This window comes from Aegilops tauschii, chromosome 5 (genome assembly GCF_002575655.3).
Source record: "Aegilops tauschii subsp. strangulata cultivar AL8/78 chromosome 5, Aet v6.0, whole genome shotgun sequence".
In the NCBI taxonomy this organism is placed as follows: domain Eukaryota; kingdom Viridiplantae; phylum Streptophyta; class Magnoliopsida; order Poales; family Poaceae; genus Aegilops; species Aegilops tauschii.
This window is the reverse complement of record NC_053039.3, coordinates 245,550,194-245,570,550: the sequence shown is the minus strand read 5'-3', so window position 1 is coordinate 245,570,550 and position 20,357 is coordinate 245,550,194. Positions and strand designations below refer to the sequence as shown.

Here is a 20,357-nt window from a genome sequence, read left to right as displayed (position 1 = left end):
TAGCCGTCATATACTGTGTTTTTCTCTTTGTGCTGCTTCCGGCCAGGGCCGTCTTCGAAAATTTGAGGCCCCGGTGCGATTACAAAATGGACCCCTAAATTTCAGGACCTGATAGAAACATTATAGTTTCATTTAATTATTTAACTTAGTTTTATTTCGAGCATGTTTAGAAATATACCGAGTATTAGTGCAAAATAAAATAGATTGTACTAAATCGATAGTAATATTCTACGGATAAGCAACATCAAAATTTATAAAAATATCTAGTGTTTTTTAAATATATTTATTTAGTACAACGGCTCGACGAGCTAAAGTATAGGATAAATTGATGAAAATATCTAGTGTTTTTGTAACTAGTAATATCATAGAGACGCCATAATGCGGAAATAATTCTGAAACTGAAAAACAAGACCACATCCTAGTTTAGGCTTAGCGTGGAATACTAACAATAAAAGTAATCCATGTACTAGTAGGAGTACCTACTACCAAACTACGATCATGGACTTACGCCTGTGTGAACGAGGCCATGTCGGCGGCGAACTGTTACACAACGCTGGCCAGAGGTCGTCCTGCTCGCGCAAGAGGAGGAGATATTCCGCGAGGCTGTTCCTTGGCACTTGGCAGCAGCCTACCTCTGGATCCGGCAGGGCAGTGCCACCGCGGCCGCCGGCAAAGCTGGATACCATCATGGAAGAAGAGTACAGCTCCACCATCATGATGTACGACGCTAGATTTCAGGGCAAGATCTCTTTCTTCCTCGGGGCCGCCATCGACAATGGTTCGCCGCAGATCCATTGGACCGTGGTTAATTGGTTTTCTAGGCGAGCAATGCTACACGTACAAATAACTGCAGGGTTTTACAGGGAAGGATTAATTTGTGTGTTTGTGATTGGTCAAAAGTTTGTGGAGCCGGCTCATCCTCCTAAAAATCAGGGGATAAGTTTGTGATTGATTGATAGATAAAAAGAGTCTGTAAAACCCTGCATGTGTTTGTACGTCTAGCATTTTTGTTTCTAGGCGGCGCGAGGCAATCGGGTAAATTGTTGGATTAGGGTAGTGCGACGCTTTGACTCTCTCTTGGACTCGACGTAAAATGGGGCCCACGCAGGCACCCAAATTCCTGGTTTCTCGGCGCGTGGGGCGTTTTGCAGCTGAACCGTTTACATCGGGCACTCGCAGATCAGGTGTACGAACCAGGGTTTCTCTTATTTTTTCATTGATCGGGGGCCCAGTGTGATCGCTCATTTCGCACGCCCTCGTTGACGGGCCTGCTTCCGGCGATCCCATTCCGACGATCGTGTGCACGGTTGGTCGGGAGAGCATGTGCCTCCGGAACCTGTCGTTCGAGATCCTGCCTGGAAGAACGACAATAAGTTTTTTGGTGAGCGTCTCGACGTGATTGCTCTCGATTCGTCCCCGTCTCCGTCCGCCTCTGCTTCCACTACTTCCCCTGCATCGACCGCATGGCTGACGACAAAGCCGCCAAGAAGAAGGCCTCGGCCGATGTCGAGGCTGCCGCTGCCGCCGCCGCCGCCGCGTTGGCCTGGCCAACTGAAGTGTATGACTCGTTCATCCCCTATTTGCTCGTTCATGTGTTGACCGTATATATGTTGTCCATAGATGTTTCAGTTCTATGTACTGTACATGCTTACGTGCTTAGTTATTGGTATGAGATGCATACCGTATTTATCATGTTTTGTATACTCATGAATTAGATTAGTCAAAAAAATGCTAATATTTCCCACAACTTATGCTCAAAACAGTCACTTTCATGTCGCCGCCCCTTGTCTGGCCTGAAACAATACCAAAAACAAAAGGGAAAGAGAAGAAGATACGTTTTATCAATAGAGAAGAGAATTCATGTACGGTCGTCGGAACTCACAACTGGCGCCTCTGATGAGAGTACAGATACACTGCGCACATGCTGGACACAGACAGGGCAGCAGAGCTGGTCGGCGTTGAGCCCTGTGCTGGCTGCCGGCCGGCCCGGCCACGCGGTTGACTCTTCGTCTCGCATCCATGTGCCTATGCTGCCCGTGATACTATCGACAGTCGGAGAAAAGGACTGAAAACTGTTTTCGTCGGACTTTGGCACCCTCCCCACACACGTGCTTCCTCACGACCAACCTGCCGGCCGCCGGCCGGCCGCCTGTTCCTGTTATGTTCGGCCCCAGTTGCCAATGACGCAAGCGTTGCGCAACGGCCACGTCAGTAGCTTAGCTTCTCTGGGTACACAGCCCTACCGGTGGTTCTTCAAACTGACAGTTTGTTTCAAGTACAACTGTGATGATGTTTATGAAGCCGTGCTCTTTGCGATTAAAGTGGACGTACGCTTTGCTACCCAGTACACAGCCCTACTGGTTCTTCAAACTGGGGGTGCTAAAGCCGTGTTGGCATTTTCACAGGACAAAGTGAGCCTCGGATACACTATTGAGGACACCAAGGAGTTAATCGGGAACTTGTACGAGCATCCAACAGACACTGTATCTAAAAGAACTACCTGATCCTCAAAAAAAAAAACTACCTTAAAGAAAGTGGCCAAAAGAATTCTCTAACCGATCCCGTAAATGTGAAATAAATTTACAGGATCCTGTAAACTTAACTTCAACTTTCCTTGGTTTAGAACAAGTTTTGCTTCCATTGCCATGCAAAATTTCAAGTTCAGACACATTACGAAATGTGAGTTATAAAAAAGATAAAATCAACATTGAATAGTGTCGACCGGTAACATTTACTATTCATTGCTGAATTTGTCTTTTTCATAGCTCCCGTAATGTGTTTTTACTTGAAATTTCACAAGATAATAGAACATCATCCTCTTAGCATTCGACATTTTATTCAGATTTTTTTTTGAAACTTTCAAACATGCTTTTCATGAAGTTTTCTTTGAATGTTGGTTTTCGATGATATTCTTCCTTAACTTTTGGCGGCCGTATGAAACTTCAAGCCTCACTCGCCGGACTGCCGTAGCTCGCCGTCGTATGCCGCCACACCACGCCGTCATACGCCGCCCGCTCCACCCCGACTCCATGCCGCAGCCCCGTTGCGCTACCGCACCGCCTCGCTGCTCCCCGTCGTACCACAACTTGCCCGTGTCACTGACTTGCGGGTCCTAGACTTGTTTAATGGAAAAGTTAAAAAAAAACACAAAATTTAGGGGAATAATTTACAGGATCTGACAAAAGTTTCTCTTAGTAAACTTCCCCTAAAATTTAGGGGAATCGTTGGAATTGCTCTAAGATTCCTTTTACAATACGAACAAGTGTGCATTATCATATCTCTACTATTAATCATTGTACATTCATCCTCAAAAAAGAAAAAAAAAATCATTGTACATTCGTCTTCGCCCCCGTCTCCTCACACACACACATTCCTCACGTCCTGCATTAACTCAATCAAATAAAATGAAATCTTGTCAAAACCTCAACTAAATCAAAACTCCATTAACAGGCCATTTCTTTTCAACATCTTCTTCTTCACCTGGGGTTTAGAACTATTCAGTCAAAGTTAGCTGCTCGAGAGGCTGTCATGCGGTTATTCACAGCCACAGGAGCCTTGGTCGGAGTTCCTACGGACAGTGAAGCAGACTCAGGACCATGTCTAGTCAGACGGATAGATGGGTCAGTGAAGCAGAGACAAAGAAGCACCGTGAAGCTCAGTCAGACGGATAGATGGATCAGTGAAGCAGAGACAAAGAAGCACCGTGAAGCGACGTGCGCCGTCGGAACACCCAACCACCGCAGCTTTTTCAACTCTACGGCATCGGCCGCCAGCGAATCGGCCATCAACTGCGACACCATCATGCCAATAACACCCCCGGGGCCTGAGTTTTGATTTGCTAGGAACCCCAGAATTTTACATTATGTAATTCTTCGGAAACCAAGAACAACCTCCCATCACAAACGGTTATACAGATTGTACAACGCATGATTAACTGGCATCGCGGGCTGCACTCGACAGACAAGATGGACGTTAATTTACAATACTAGGCAGGCGTTTCATCGGTTGGGTAACACAGACGAGACGCCAGGATAACTGATAATAGGTTTATTCTTCCAGCCTTACATCGCCACATGTTGCAACCGGCTTAGATACCCCGCCCTAGAGTCTACTCTCTCACCTGAAACAAGTGAGGGGTCAGCAAAAAGATCAGGTAAGAAGCACAAGCTAATCAACGGCGCAGAAGCGATGGAGCACCAAGCACAGAAATATCTAAACTCTGCACAAGAAGAACTTCAGCACCACACGCCAATGTTACCAGCTTAAAATGCGAGTCATACTCCAATGCCAAACTTACAAGTCAAAAGGACAGTGTTTCGAATAGATGCTCTGTTTCATTTACTCACTTGTGTTTTGCCTCTAAACTCAGCCACAAGGTACAAAAGAACAAAAGGCACCTTTAGCACCAGTCAGCATCATGTTAAATAGCAAAAGTTTTATTGAAGCTGAGAGGTCTGACTTTGTGAAGATCAAGTCACAATCATTCTACAACAAGTCCACAAGGTAGCTTTCAGGGCTGGCAGAAATTAAGTCTAAGATACTGACTGGTGCACAACACATTACCAGTCAAAAGGAAAGAAAGGGAAAAGGAAAACTCAAGTAATGCAAGACCACAAATGCAATTGTTTCAACCACATCGGCATGAGGCATCATCTGACTTGACCCAACAGATTAAGTAACCGATAAGAAAAAGTCTGTCATACTAGGGTCTGTGAAACTCCCATGCAATAAATTCTCGGCTAGCTCACAACAAAGCAGTAAAGTCTTGGATATCATAACAGATGGCCACCTCAACTCAAAAGTGCATTGAATTGCAGTGTCACCACATATAGTGATCAGGAAAGACACCGTCGAAGATATGTTCTTGGAGAAGTCTCTCCCATGAAAATTACCACAGAAATTTCATATCTGCCATGGCTAATTTCTGTTGTCAAAGTAGTTTGTTTCAGGAAATATTTGCTTGTTGCACAGTTATTGATAAAAGGCGCTATGCTAACTGGAAATAGTAGGCAGACAAAGCGCACTTTTGTTACTATGTGATGATATTCCGTATATATAAAAAAAATGAAAAACTGTTTGATAACAAAATCCATGCAAGAGGACTGAAGAACTATAGGCAGGACTGTTACATGTACAGATATAGATTTGAAGATTACCTATTTGACTACTCCGCGATAACCTTCTTATGAGCTTTATATGACAAAATCACGTTCCATGCAAGGGCTACAAAATTAGCAGCAAGAACCTGTAAAAAAAGGGCAGCAGTTAGGTGAGAGCAATACTTAGAGCATGCCAAAACTATATAAAGGGGCAGAAAATAGCTAAGTTAATTCATTTCACATATACTGAACATTGTAGTAAAGACTGTCGAAATGTGCAACTTTTTTGGACCTGGAGCTTCTGTGGGACAAAATAGAAATTCAAAAACTGGAACGGTATCCACAATTGCCAATTCGCGATCAATGAAGAGAACCACTCCTGTAATAGTTGTAAATGTTCTTCATCAGTAAATGGCACATACACAGTGTCAGGGAAGGGTTTTGAGAGGGTTGATATCCTTTTCACCTGCTTAAGCTTTGGCACTACAAGAGATGGCTTTCCCTCCAAGGTTACGAGTAAGCTCATGAAGACACCAATGAAAACAGGAGAGAAGATGAACTGGGCAAGGAGACAATTAAAAATTAACATGTCAAACAGGTATGCAATGGACATAAAAACAACTCAAGAAGGTAAAACAGGATATGAAGGAAATGATGAAAACCTGGTCAAGTAACAGGCGAGAAATGACACCAGATGTCCCGCTGATCGTCACTAATTTACTCAAATACAAGTACCTGCATATGGAGGCAAATTATCAATCAAACAAGACCAGACACTAACTGCTGATCACCATAATTTCTGCAGAATAGACAACACAAGATTACCAGAAATGCAACGTTGGCCCCACCAGGACAAGTCCCAATAACGTGAACACAAATGTTCTCTTCAGGTCTAGCTCTGGCACTTTATCAATTACAAGCTTCAACAAAAGAAAAAGTAGACAAAGGATTGTCAATTACACGCCTGCTCGTCCTAAATTTCACATCAAAACTAAGAAGGGATGGTGCTCGTGCATGATCAGATTTACACAAGCATGCATCACGCAGCACAAAGTTTGGGTTTTCTCTTTACTGCTAAACTACATCTGCACTTAACTACAAGGTGAATGATTCACTAGTAGACTAGTAGCAGACATAAATGGAATAGAAGACAAGCATGTAGATAATTTACAATACAAGACATATGGCAAAATCACGATACCAGTCCATTCTTGAATGAATAATAGTTCCAGCTTGCCATTACCAGACTACATTACGACTACCTCCGTCCGGGTTTATTAGGCCCTCTTTATTTTGGGCTAAAGTTTGACCATAAATTTAACTAATAAAATGTAAATCGTATGTTACGAAAATTATACCATAGGAAACCTCTTTCAAATACAAATCAAGCAATATAATTTTTATGTCATATAATTTGTATTTTGTTAATTTTACATATGGTCAAAGTTTGGCTCAAAATACGAGGAGGCCCAATAAACCCCGACCGAGGTGGTGCATGCATAAATACACTCTTCCACCCTGATTTTACCTGCACAATTTTGCTTGTGACTAAATTCATTTCAATAAGATTGCATTCAGCATGTTTAACATTCAAACTCTTTTCTTGTGCAATATTAAATTGACTGATCTAGTTCCTGAAGAATTGTCAATGGTGGGGTAATCATTCACTAATGCTAGAAGCTGCAAACAGAACTGAACAAGAGGTCGCATCTTGAAACCATGGCTCGGCAATTAACCAACTAACCACTACCGAACCCATGCTGCATTGCATAATACCACACTCTAAGGCAGCAAACAAGAGCGTTGGCATCGACGAACCTGGCAGATGAGGTCCCCGGCCAGAGTCAGCACAGCAGAAGTGACAGCCTTGGTCGCCACCGGATGCTTGTCAAGAGACAGAAGGTACCTGTCGCGGCCATTTCAACAAACCCAGTGTCAGTATTTTACCGAAGCATCAGAACCCACACGGGAAAATTCCCAAGGAATGAAGAAGAGGTCCAGCGGAATCACCAGGCCACGAGCTGCAAGCCCTTCGCCCGGGCCGCCTCCACTCCTCCAGATGCTGCTGCGGGGGCGGAGTTGCAGCAGGAGGCTGCGTGGAGAGTCTGGAGCCGCGCGAGGCGGCCGCCGCCCTTCAGGGGCTCGACGGGGGCAGGGGCGGGAGCGGCGGTGGACAGGGGAGCGGAGAGGGAAAGGAAGCGGCCCGCTGCAGCGGGTCTCGGAGAGACGATGGGGCGGGGCACGAGGAGGAGCGGGAGCGCGGACGCCATCGCCATGGAAGAGGATGAGGAGGAGCTTTGGGTTTTGGGAATCGTGCTAGGGTTCTAGAAAATTCCAGAGCCAGAGAGGGGCAGTGAAAGAATAAACTAAACCTGGGCTCATTTGGGCCCATTCGTCTTCCGCGTGAATGAAGTTCGGACCATTCGTCCCAGGCCCGGCCCATTTAGGTGGTCTTCTTGACCTAGACACGAAGGCGAGAAGGAAAACGATCCCGCCACCATCTCGCCGGCATTTCCTCCCACTTGCGGCTGCAGCGGCGGCGGCGGCCACCGCGCCCACCGGTTGTGGAGACGAGATGTCGTACATGCGAGGCGACCTGCTGACGAAGACGCGGAAACTGGTGAAGGGGCTGGCCAAGCCCGCCCCTGCCTGGCTCAAGGCCATGGAGCAGTCAGTACCCTCTCGATCCCTAGCTCCGCCTCTCCACTTCCGCTATGTTTTTGCTCCGGCCGTTTGATGTTGGCGCGATGAATTCTGTGGAAATGAGAGATCCAACCTTGGTGATCTACTCATCGCATTTGTCCTCCATATACGGTTGATGATCACTATAGTTGGTAAAACTAGATTTGGTATTGTCCACAACATCATCTGTCGGTGGCTCGATATTCTGATTTACGCTCTTACAATCCATATAGATGATTGCATTTCCTTTATCATTTGATTTTCATGGTTACTTATATTAGATGAAAGAATGCAGAATTATTGTAAATCAATGTAGTCCCATTTGCTAGAGCGAACTGTGCTCTGTTTTGCTTTTCAACCAGACTAACATGTTTTTTACAGTTTATTTATGTGCACTGTGTGGCAAACGCGCATACATTTCCTAGGCAAGCTTCAAACTTCACACCAAAATATTAAATCTGTCTAATCTTGTTTGAGTTATGTTCGATCCAAATATCCCACATTTTTTACGTTGATCATTAGCTGTGAGTGGTTTGTGTGAAACAGAACGAACTCTGCCCTACCTTTTCATCTGGCACATTTGTGAACTGATCACACTATGCAGTGCCATAGGGGGTTTACATCATCCACCTGGTCTATGATTTATTTATCTTGGCGCTATTTATCGATGTGCTCCATTCAATAGTTAGGTGAACGGGTTTCCTTGGCCGTATTGTTTTCTTCCTTCATGATCTTGATCAAATCTCCTATCTGGGGAAGGCAGAAGATATTTGTGGCTGAAGGGTTCCTGCATTAAGTTTGTCTAATTGGGTTTAATTGCCATTTGCTGTAAACTTGAATGTTTGTGAACTGAAGATGTTTGTCCTATTCTTCTATGCGCTAATTCTCTCTACATTATATTCATGTTGCTTGTTTTTTCTTTGAAACACATGTTGCTTTTTTATTAGGGCACCTCCAGTCACATTCCCTAGAACTGATGGTAAAATCGAGAAGATAGAACTGCCAGAGGATGTCTATGTCAAGAGGTTCTTCAGAAGGCATCCTGATTCACTCTACCATGATGCAATAAAGTAATTTTCTTGTTATATCTATCATTACAATCATGACTGTAAAAGTATACAAGTTTGATAAGGTTCCAGAATTGAGGATGTGAATGTGTTTGGCCTTTCTTCCATTTTGTTTACAATTTCCTTTTGAGAGGTTAATGAGGAATCATTTCAAATTTGAACTAAAACCATGCAATTTGAACTAAGACCACGCCACCTATTTCTGAACGGAGGGAGTAGTTATTTTGATACTTGATGCTTGACTTATTTTTCCTTTGAACTGATTAATACAACTACATAATGATGCATTAGTCGAAAAAAGCTTTTGTTTGAAGGAGGTACAATTGTACATGTACAGACTAGCAACTCCTTTTTCTGACTGTTGATGGTGTCAACATTGCCCTTCTGTTTCACTCCCAGATATTGTCTTTCCCCACTTTTTGTGTCATACTGTACACAAAATTTAATAGCTAGCCAATGCTTTCAGGATAAGCGGGTTTGATCCACCGCCAGCAAGAGTTTTTGCTTGGCGTGTCTTAGAGTTGAAAGAACAGGGAGTCAATGAAGATGATGCAATGGCTGTAGCAGATGTAATTTTCCTCTTCTAAAATATATCCTTTGTTTCTCTGATGGAGCAGTAATCCAATTATTGGTCCTGCTCTGTCCAAATCTCAAGGTATAGAGTTATAACTCCTTGCATGACTAACATCCTTTGCCAGATGGAGTATGGAGCAGAGAAAAAAGCAAAGAAGCTAGCATACAAGGAACTGAAACAAATTGCACGCAGAGAAGGAAAGCCACCACCTCCAAATCCATATCCAAGCGCTATCAAAGAAATACAGGCAGAGGAAAAGAAGTATGTTAGGGACCGTTTCCATAACCCAAAGGTACTCGAGATCGTGAATAAGATGAAAGAGGACAGACAGATGTTTCTTCAAGATAGAGCGGCAGCATCAGGTGCATCAGGTGAAGGACAGTAACTGGTTTTGTGGACTGGCCAACTAGTTGCTGTTGCTTATGACATCAACCAACTGATATTTAAACTCGACGTTTAGTTTTTCTATAAAAATAAAGTTGTGTGCACATTCAGAAGTTAGTTAAAGAACTAGCTGTAAGGGTTCGAAACATGTTTGGTGAGATAGAGCATTGTTTCTTTCTCATATATTTTTTACTATTTTCTTCAAACTTACTGATTTCATCTCCCATATTGGTTTAACCTTAATGCTGTATGAAAGTTTCTCCGACACTGTGCAGCTTGATTGAAATAGGAATAGCATCTTTACATGTAGTTTCCATCTGTCCCTGTGATGAGCATTTTAGTAATCTGAGCACTCATTCAATTGGTGCTCCCTCTTCAGTATTCTGCTGTGAGGTTGAAGGGGCCAATATAATCACGTACACTGTTGAGATATGGCATCTGAGGGACATGATGGAAACTGACCTTTTTTGCTGCTTGCTCTTTCTTTGCACTAGCACCTATTTACTGTTTTCCTTCAAAAAAAAAATGGCACATTTCCTTTCGTTGGAGTTGTAAGTTATTCTTCTGTCTGCAAAAATATAGTATGAAAAAGAATGGTTCAAATTGTAGAACATTATTTCTTTGTCACAGCTCATTTCTTTATTTTCTCTTTTGTTGCGGAGTTTAATTTCCCATATTCCTATATCCTTAATGCTCTGTGCTGGGTTTCCAAACAATTTACAAGCTCTATAAATTTGTCACATATTGACAGGGTGGTATTATCCTTGTTCTCCGCTTTCCTCTCCTTATTTGTGGTTCGTGTAATTTCCATCTGTCCCTGTGATGAACATTTTAGTAATCTGAGCACTGGTTCAATTGGTGCTCCCTTTCAGCCCTCTGCTGTGAGGTCGAAGGAACCAATGTTTCCACACGTGCACTGTTGAGATATGGCATTCTGAGTGACATGATGGATACTGACATTTTTTGTTGTTGTCGGGTACTCTATGTTAAATGGGTTTTCCTCTCTTAAGATTTATATCTTCTGCGATTTATCTGGCACTGTAATTGCAAATCTTTGGCATCTTGAAATTTGATGTGTTCTCTCTGCAATTTATGTTTTGTTTTTGCTCTTTGGTGAGGAAGTTTGTAAAGCAGGATTTGAAAACTGGACAAGCTTGATCTTTTTGCCCTGGTGAATGAAGGAATGATGTATCTATCTCCTGTCAGTTTGTTTGTCTTGCTAATAAAATTCACCAGCTTTCCCGTACGCTACACTTAGCAGTTCATACTTGACTAAGGGCAGTGCACGCTTCGCTGTGCCGCTTACTTTCCTGGGGTTGCACACGTTTTATCTTTGTGTGTGTTTGAAGTTGTGAAAATTATTTGCTACGTCCCAGTTGGTTTGGCGTGTGGAGAAATAATAGTGTTTTCTTTTGATGTGGTATTTGGAGGTGTCCTTTCTGGCCGTGGATTAGAGGCAAATTCCAATGAATAGTACACGTTATGTGAGGGAATTATCTGTGCTTTTGGACACATGTGTTATGTTGGTGCTAAAACGTGTGGTAGGCGACGCTTCCTTCTTGCCAACCAAGACCCACACCACTCAGGCACTTACCAAGGGTGCCCACCCACCGAGAGATTCAACCACAAATCCAAGGGCAATGACCCAGCTAAAATCGTGTTTTAATCTCAAATTGAATGAGAAGCTCTGAAATTAGGGAGCCTAGTGAAGTTAGAGATGTAAGCAATATGATGTTGAAGTTGGTATTATTGAGTGTGCACATCTACTCCCTTCGTCCCAAATTACTTGTCTTAAATTTGACTAGATACAGATGTCTCTAAACATGTTTTAGTGTTGGATACATCTTAAATTTGTCTGGATACCGATATCCCTAAACATGTTTTAGTGTTAGATACATTGGTATCTAGATAATTTTTTTTCAAGAATACGCCTACGCGTACCTTAGCTTTATAGAAGGCAGAATTGTAAGTACAAGAATACTATCACTCATTGCGAACAATGAGCGTAGCATGAACAACACACTCTGGTAAGACCAATACAACCACCAACAGCTAAACAAAACTACAAAGCAAAAGCGCCTGTTCTAACTGAGAACAACACCGTGTCTTGACCAACGTCGGGCACCTCCGAAGACCATGATCTCCCGCTGAACTTCACTTGTCAACGCACCATCCACCCTGGATGCCTAAGACGAGATGGCAAGTGAATGGCAGGATCAGCTTCGAGAAAGACACCGTCTTGGAGACACATGCGACGGTCGTACATAGTGCTGCCAAAGATCAAAGTAGGACCACAACAAACACCGTAGGAAAGCAATGAGGAACCAAGTTGTGTCTCCTAACGTGTTTGAGATCGAAAGTGAAATCTCTGTCTTGATTGATGGTTACAGGCGCTACTTATACCATCTAGAGAGACGCGATCGAAGGGAAGTGTCGGTTCCAGAGGGCAAGAGTGAGAAGGCGTCTGTGCGGGACAAACCGCACGACGGTTTGGGCAAGGGGAGATTTTCCCCTAATTACAAATTGTAATTAATTCTAACATCTCCAAACACGATGCTCCCAAGAGAGGAGCAACGTCGAGGACGCCGTCATCATGTCGATCCTATCGAATCGAGGCTTTCTCTCGGAGACAACAACCAACTCCAAACGAGTGAGGGAAATGTTGAACACACCTCGACGACGCCTCCAAAAGGGAAACGACACCCACGGGTGCCATCGCCGCCGGCCCGACAAAGGTCGTGCAAGATTTCCATTCGATCATTGCACATCTCCGCACCTCAAGGAAATTGGGCAGCCCGTCCAAGTAGCTTCGCACCGCCGCCACCGCAACACCTCGCCGTCGCATCTGCAAAGCCGAGGACCACCAACAGACTGCACAGCAAAGAGAAGCGCGGTCCAACATCCGGCTAGCCGAGGGACAACAATCACCCAACACCTCCGGCAAGAGCCCGAACCGCCCGTGAAGGCTATCACCCGCTCCAAGGGACAACCTTGCGACGACCCAGCACCTAGCCACGGACAACTGCCACGCTGGCACTACCGGGAGAGCACCACCGCTCGCCACACAGCCCAGAGGTAGCCCGACGCTTGCTACTTGCCAAGAACTCCATCCTAGCCGAGTCATCACAATGCCGCCACCGGTCTGGTCGGTAGATCACGACGCCGCCTCCAGATACGCCACCCCACCAGTCCGCCTCACCACATCACTGCCTGTCCCCGCCAAGACCACCGCTCCTTCACGCCTCCTGCTGTGCACTGTCGACAGCCACCACCACACCGAGCCACCACGCAGCCGCCTGCACCACCAAAGTGCCCAGCAGCCATGGAGGCCCAGCGTCACCACGCCTGAAGGTAGCAGCGGTCGAATCCGGGCCAGCCAGATCCAGATCGGGACGAGCAGGATCGGGCGGGACCGAGGCTCCGGGCCGTCGACGCCACAGGCTGCGCCATCGGACGAGGAACGCCCCACCACCACGGCCACCGCGTCGAGCAGCCGCCGGAACTTCGCCGCCCCACGCCACCAAGCTCAGCCGACGAAGAGCGCCATGCCATGGCCTGGGAGGAAAGGGGCCGCGCCGAGGAGAGTCCCTGCCGCCACCGGCGCTGCCCGGGCTTTGCCCGGCAGCGGCTCTCGGCGGCGGCGAGGGGGGGGGGAAGGGACGGGGGCGGCTGGCGGCGGAGTTCTAGGGTTCCCCCCATGTCGCCTCTAGGAGGGACGCGGGGGTCGGGAGGGGGTGAGCTGGAATAGTTAGAAAGTAGTAGTCACATTCTCTATCTAGATAAATTTAAGACAATTATTTGGGACGAGGTAATACAAGCTAACACTATCTAAGAAATTTTGATCTTCATGGGAGAATTTATCATGTGAAAGTTAGAGCATCTACAACTAGGCTCCTTAAACCTTCCTAAATGTACAACCTCCCTTTTTCAAACCCCCGTGGGTAGCCCAAACGTCCAGGGCCTTCTCCCAGACCCCCCCTAAACACTAGGGTGGGTAGCTCAAACGTCCAGGCTGACTGGCACCCCCTCCCCTCATATGTAGCCCATGGGGGCGGATATGGGGCGGTCAGGACATGTTGGACGTGAGCGCCATGTTGGATTGCCAGTCTGACCCCACAAATACCCCACCTCGTATCAAACCTGTTGTAAGTAATCGAGAAGGAACGAGAGACCAACAACAAAATGAACTTGTGTAGTCTTTATTGATCATCTTTCACAGATTATATATACAAGGTGAAGAGGCGCCTCCTGGGATGCGCCGCTTCGCAAGGGATGGGATAGGGAAGGAACTGTCGCGACGGTTGCTGGAGTTGCAACCGCATGTGAGGGAAATCGGGGATTTCCCTGATTAACCGTTGGGGTTAATTATCCTTAACACCCCCTAATCCCCGCTTTACCGCATGTGTGATTATCATCTTGACAAAATCTCCTCCAAAAACCCTGTGGGAGAAATGTGAGGAGATAGGTGTTTCATATGTTGCTAAAACTCCTTCAAACCCAGTGGGAAAATAAGGAGCAAAATGACGCAACATATAATGGTTATTGTCTCTTTCAACTCAATATGAGAAACTCATAGAATTTAGAGGACAATAGATATGTCGTATATACTTTCCTAAAAAACCCGGTGGGGAAAACAGAAAGTATGACATATGATCTTGTGTTGATATTACCTCATTAAAAACCTTTATGAGAACCTATAAAGTAAACTCATGAAGGGAAAAAGAGTATAATATGATGCTTTGAACAAGAACAATTCAGGAAGATACTCCCCCTGATTCTTGCATATTCCGAAGTCATCATATATATACCAATTCCATGAACACATTTCTGGACCATAGAAGTTGGTAGAGAGCTGGTGAACAGATCAGTCGCATGATTTGACTTGCAAGATATGCAGTATAGTGATATTGCTTATTATGTAACATGTTTGCATCAGGGCAACACAAGAAACATTATCGTTGAGATAATGGTTGGTGGATGTAGCCATGAGGTCTGTTTCGAAGACTCTTCATGAGAGGGCTACCACACCTAGTAGGAACACTAAGCTTGTCTACGATCTGACATAGTGGGGATCTGATCAATGTATCCAATGATATCGGAGTTCACATTTCTGTGAACTGAGAAACCAGGACAAAATGTTTGATGCCTTGGAGATATCGAAAGATATTCTTGAGTACCAACCAATTGTGTTTGGTGGATCCAATGGCATTATGGAACGTTGAGTCCCAATATCTTATTTCCATCATCTCTTGGTCTAAATAGAGAATGAACTACCATGAGAGTTATGGATGGATAAGATTTGTCCATAATGGTCTAGAGATCTTTCTCTACGTCTAGAGAATGAACTACCATGAGAGTTATGGATGGATAAGATTTGTCCACAATGTATTTCTCCAATATATTATGGATATAGACAACATAGTATACCATAATGTATGAATGAAGGTGCTCAATTTGTAGTAACGAGCGGTATTTTGCTTTACCCAAATCCTTCATTTTAAACTCCGTCATTTAGATGCTTACATGTGTCGTCATTGTAGACACACAAACATGGATAATCATCATTGTAGGAGTAATCCTTGTGTATAAGGATCTCACTACATCAGTTGTACCATATGTACCGAGAATAATAAGTCATATGGTGACTTACTGATTTTACACAATGTTTGTTGCATTTTGTATTTCGATTCAGAATTGAGATTCCATCGGGAATCAATCACATATGTCTGAATCTAGTGATCCACATGGATATGTAATCACTACATCTATCAACTGCAGAGATAGATGATTTTGAACTGCCAATGATATAAGTTATCGAATGAGATTCCACCTCTGGAGAATAGTTGGGTATTTGCGTGAACCCTTGTGCTACAATATTTGTTCTTTGTTTCACCACCTCGGTGTCCTCAATTCTGTTTCCAGAAGAAAACTGGGGTAGGTATTGCTTATGAATACCTTCCCATTATTGAGCAAGATCATTTCTACCTAGATTATACCCTTTTCTTGAGTTCAGTCTGAGTGTTGTTCACACTTTGCCATGGCCATGGTCTTTGGATCTGAATCATTTGAAAGGTTTTTGCAATCTAGTTGAGAAATGTATGTCGACAATTGTAGACTTCCGGTTATATGATTCTCCAGAATCTATATATCAATATATAGTTGATGGAAATAGTGTTACCCACGGTGACTGCTCGCGATTTCCCAATGCGATTGAGTTGGGTATTCCGATGTCCCAGTCATTGTGTGCACTATGACCTGGTTTGGTGGAGGTTTCCCATCCACTGGGTGTATATACCCATTAGGTGTCTGTCAACGTGAAGTTGACTTGCATTTACTTATTCACAGGCCTTGATATCCTTGCTTGCGAGAAGCTGAATCCTGATGTACTTCTTCCATACATCTCCCCCTGTTGCTTTGAACGGGGAGTGGAGTGGATTTTGTTGGTACCTCCACTCTTTCAGGCGTACTTTTGCAGGATTGTAGGATTGTGTGACACCTTTATATTCAGTAAATGAATCTGGTAGGTTATTTGCAATGTGTTGCAAATCTTCTGAACGCATGGTTCAGATTGGATCTGAGGCAGAAATGTGTTGAACATTCCACTAATTTCCTGGCATTCTTTATGGTACTTGAATTCTCCCCCTAATGCCTGGAAATGTTCCTCATTGAATCAACATACTGGCTGATAACCCACAAGTATAGGGGATCGCAACAGTTTTCGAGGGTAGAGTATTCAACCCAAATTTATAGATTCAACACAAGGGGAGCCAAAGAATATTTGAAGGTATTAGCAGCTGAGTTGTCAATTCAACCACACCTGGAGATTAATTATCTGCAGCAACATGATCAGTAGCAAAGTAATATGATAGTTTTGATAATAGTGACAACAGTAACAGTAACAGTAACAGTGATAGCATTATTTTTGTAGCAAGTGCAATAGTGACGGTAGCAATAGTAACTTAGCAAGAACAATATAAGATAAATTCGTAGGCATTGGATCAGTGACTTGTTGGATGATATTCATCATGAGACAGTTATAACCTAGGGCGATACGGCACTAGCTCTAGTTCATCAATATAATGCAGGCATGTATTCCGTAAATAGTCATACGTGCTTATGGAAAGAACTTGCATGACATCTTTTGTCCTACCCTCCCGTGGCAGCGGGGTCCTATTGGAAACTAAGGGATATTAAGGCCTCCTTTTAATAGAGAACCGGAACAAAGCATTAACACACGGTGAATACATGAACTCTTCAAACTACGATCATCACCGGGAGTGGTCCTGACTTTTGTCACTCCGGGGTTGCCAGATCATAACACGTAGTAGGTGACTATAACTTGCAAGATCGGATCTAGAACATGGATATAATGGTAATAACATAAATGATTCAGATATGAAATCATGGCACCCAGGCCCAAAGTGACAAGCATTAAGCATGGCAAAGTCATAGCAACATCAATCTTAGAACATAGTGGATACTAGGGCTCAGGCCCTAACAAAACTAACTCGATTACATGATGAATCTCATCCAACTCCTCACTGACCAAGCTTAAGAAGGAATTACTCACTCCCGGTGGGGAGCATCATGGAATTGGCGATGGAGAAGGGTTGGTGATGACGAAGAACGAAGATCCCCCTCTCCGGAGCCCCAAACGGACTCCAGATCTGGCCTCCCGATGAAGAACATGAGGTGACGGCGGCTCCGTCTCGTGGATCGCGATAATTCTTTCTCCCTGATTTTTTTTTCTGGAAAAATAGGATTTTTATAGCATCGGTTTTAGGGTCTGCGGGGCCACCAGGTGGGGACAACCCACCTAGGTGCACCAGGAGGGGGGCGCTCCCTGGTGGGTTGTGCCCACCCAAGTGCCCCCCTCCGGTGGATCTTGGCTCCAGAAATTCTTATTTATTGTATAAAAAATCCTCGCAAAGTTTCGCTCCATTCCGAGAACTTTTATTTCTGCACAAAAACTACACCATGGTAGTTCTGCTGAAAACAACGTCAGTCCGGGGTTAGTTTAATTCAAATCATGCAAATTAGAGTCCAAAACAAGAGGAAAAGCGTTAGGAAAAGTAGATACATTGGAGACGTATCAACTCCCCCAAGCTTAAACTTTGCTTGTCCTGAAGCAATTTAGTTGATAAACTGAAAGTGAAAAAGAAAAGCTTTTACGAACTATTTTGCTCTTGTTTGCATAAATAAGCTTAAACAGCACCCAAGTTTTCAGCCAACATTATAACTAACCATGCTGACAATAACTCTTAAAGATTATATTAACTCATATCAATGACATAATCAGCTAGCGAGCAATAATAAGATATCTCAAACAGCAACACGTTATTAAAACAACCATGATATAATATGACAAAATAGTGGTATCTCGCTAGCCCTTTCTGAGACCGCAAAACATAAATGCAGAGCACCTCCAAAGTTCAAGCAGCGACTAAACATTGTAATTCATGGTAGAAAAGATCCAGTCATGATGCACCCAACATTAGCTACACACAATGCATTAGCATGACAGCTGTGCTCTCAGGTTCTGGCGCTTATTTTAGAAGGTGATGACACAACATAAAAGTAAATAGATAGTCCCTTCACAGAGGAAAGCAGTGATTTGCAGAGGTGCCAGAGCTCAAGTTTTTAAAACAAAGGTAAATGATATCTTGAGACATGCACCCTTCTTATTTACTTCACGACTAGCAGTTATCAATATCTTCCATGCTAAGCACGCTAGTGGCAGTTCCGAAGCGATAAAAGTAAAGTTTTTGACTCCATTGGGAGTTTTTGTTTGATTATTTGTAAGCTTTTTCTGTTTGCAGTTTGGGACTGGGCATCCCTATTACCGTCCTTTTCTCGTGCGATGGCGAGTGAATAAACACTCGACCTGAGAATAACCCGCTTAGCATGGAAGATATCGACCACCTCCTGTCGTTCCATGAACGATCCAGGCACACAAAAGGGATATTTATTAGAAGTTTTTAGAGGTGGCACATGCAAATTTACTTAGGACGGTAGGGTAATACCGCATATAGGCAGGTATGCTGGACTCATCTGGAATAACTTTTGGGTTCAAGGTTTTTGATGTACAAGCAGAATTCCCACTTAGTACATGCGAAGGCTAGCAAATAGGTTGAGAAGCAGCCAGCTAGAGAGCAACAACGATCATGAACATGCATTATGCATAAGTAACATTGGACACTGGCATGAGTAGGATATGAGCACCCTGAACATAAATATCATAGAGGCTATGTTGGTTTTGATTCAACTACATGCATGAACATGTGCCAAGTCAAGCCACTCGAACATTCACAGGAGGATACCATATCATCATACTACATCACAATCATTTTAACGCAATGTTGATATCCAAGATAAATCATTATCCACTCCTAGCTACTTATGCATGGCATGAGAAACTATAATCTCTAATTGTCATTGCAAACATGTTTAATCATAATGGGCTGAATCATGGATACTAGGTTAAACATATTTACAGAAATAGAACAAGTCGAGTTCATACCCGTTTCACTCTGCCACGGCCAGTTCATCGAATATCGTCATTGCAAACATGTTTAATCATAATGGGCTGAATCATGGATACTAGGTTAAACATATTTACAGAAATAGAACAAGTCGAGTTCATACCCGTTTCACTCTGCCACGGCCAGTTCATCGAATATCGTCATTATTGCCTTTCACTTGCACGACCAAATGATGTGAAAATAATAATAGTGCAAGAGTGTCGTGGACTAAGCTGGAATCTGCAAACATTTTATTCAATAGGAGAAGACAAAATAAAATGGGCTCTTTATTAGATCCACAATTATTCATATGAGAGCCACTCAACATTTTCATCGTGGTCTTCTCCTCAGTACGACTCGAATAAAAAGAAAAGAAATTCAGAGAAACATACTGAAATATTTTTGGAGTTTTTTGGTTTTCTTGAACAAGCAAAGTAAGGGAAAAGCAAAAACGAGACAACTATTTACACGAGAAAGCTCCCAACAAGCAAAAGAAGAACAAGGAAATCTTTTTGGGTTTTCTTTTTAGTATTACAACTAAGCATGCATAGAAAGTAAACTAACTACAACTTTTTTTGGTTTTTCTAAGATTTTTTTCAAACACACAAGAAGGCAGCGAGGAAATAAATTTAAGCATGGATGATACAATGAAAAAGTGTGAACACCGACAAATGAAATAAGTGAACATGAATGTCATGTCGGTGGGAAACATGTACTCCCCCAAGCTTAGGCTTTTGGCCTAACTTGGTAATCAATCAGAAGCCTGGATAGTAGTTGGGGTACTGAGGAGCGGGCATCCACTGATCCCACTGCTGAGGCTCTTCCTCCTCCTCTGCAGCCTGATCGTTTCGGTAGGCGATGATGTCCGCAGGCATAATCCTATATCCGCCCTGGCAACAGAATCAAACAAAGCAGGAGCAGGCAATGGAATAATATCATGAGTGTTAATGCTGAAAACCAGGTTATATGGAGTAGGGATGTCAGGAGAATTGTTTTCAGTGAAGTGGTGGTGATCCATAGCTGCGCGGTC

At 43.7% G+C, this 20,357-nt stretch overlaps 3 protein-coding genes and 1 long non-coding RNA gene across 4 annotated transcripts; 2 read left to right on the top strand and 2 right to left on the bottom strand.

Moving 5' to 3' along the window:
- Positions 1-3,185: 3,185 nt before the first annotated feature.
- On the bottom strand, positions 3,186-3,776 carry LOC141023373 (uncharacterized). Its single transcript, XR_012184586.1, has 3 exons — positions 3,648-3,776; positions 3,481-3,568; positions 3,186-3,381 (listed from the first exon to the last, which is right to left on the bottom strand). It is a non-coding gene; the product is annotated as an uncharacterized lncRNA (long non-coding RNA).
- Positions 3,777-3,802: 26 nt separating this feature from the next.
- On the bottom strand, positions 3,803-7,437 carry LOC109769172 (protein sym-1). Its single transcript, XM_020327920.4, has 8 exons — positions 7,110-7,437; positions 6,918-7,005; positions 5,925-6,019; positions 5,762-5,834; positions 5,566-5,658; positions 5,392-5,478; positions 5,157-5,245; positions 3,803-4,120 (listed from the first exon to the last, which is right to left on the bottom strand). Exons 1-7 carry the CDS (start codon positions 7,373-7,375, stop codon positions 5,165-5,167), a joined length of 783 nt encoding a protein of 260 aa, XP_020183509.1. The 5' UTR covers positions 7,376-7,437; the 3' UTR covers positions 3,803-4,120; positions 5,157-5,164.
- An 80-nt stretch (positions 7,438-7,517) lies between these two features.
- Positions 7,518-10,071, top strand: LOC109769174 (uncharacterized). Its single transcript, XM_020327921.4, has 4 exons — positions 7,518-7,769; positions 8,729-8,851; positions 9,315-9,417; positions 9,547-10,071. Exons 1-4 carry the CDS (start codon positions 7,675-7,677, stop codon positions 9,805-9,807), a joined length of 582 nt encoding a protein of 193 aa, XP_020183510.1. The 5' UTR covers positions 7,518-7,674; the 3' UTR covers positions 9,808-10,071.
- Positions 10,056-10,748, top strand: LOC109769175 (uncharacterized). Its single transcript, XM_045228590.2, has 2 exons — positions 10,056-10,358; positions 10,400-10,748. The coding sequence occupies exons 1-2, from the start codon at positions 10,056-10,058 to the stop codon at positions 10,727-10,729; spliced, it is 633 nt and encodes a 210-aa protein (XP_045084525.1). The 3' UTR covers positions 10,730-10,748.
- Positions 10,749-20,357: the final 9,609 nt, after the last annotated feature.

Coding starts and splice junctions, on each gene's coding strand:
- LOC109769172 (XM_020327920.4), bottom strand. CDS start 7,375: ATGGCGATGGCGTCCGCGCTCCCGCTCCTCCTCGTGCCCCGCCCCATC. Junction 7,006..7,109: donor GGCTTGCAGCTCGTGGCCTG/GTGATTCCGCTG, acceptor TGGCCGCGACAG/GTACCTTCTGTCTCTTGACA. Junction 5,659..5,761: donor CTCGCCTGTTACTTGACCAG/GTTTTCATCATT, acceptor CTCCTTGCCCAG/TTCATCTTCTCTCCTGTTTT.
- LOC109769174 (XM_020327921.4), top strand. CDS start 7,675: ATGTCGTACATGCGAGGCGACCTGCTGACGAAGACGCGGAAACTGGTG. Junction 7,770..8,728: donor TGGCTCAAGGCCATGGAGCA/GTCAGTACCCTC, acceptor CTTTTTTATTAG/GGCACCTCCAGTCACATTCC. Junction 8,852..9,314: donor CTCTACCATGATGCAATAAA/GTAATTTTCTTG, acceptor CAATGCTTTCAG/GATAAGCGGGTTTGATCCAC.
- LOC109769175 (XM_045228590.2), top strand. CDS start 10,056: ATGAAAGTTTCTCCGACACTGTGCAGCTTGATTGAAATAGGAATAGCA. Junction 10,359..10,399: donor ATTTCCTTTCGTTGGAGTTG/TAAGTTATTCTT, acceptor GTATGAAAAAGA/ATGGTTCAAATTGTAGAACA.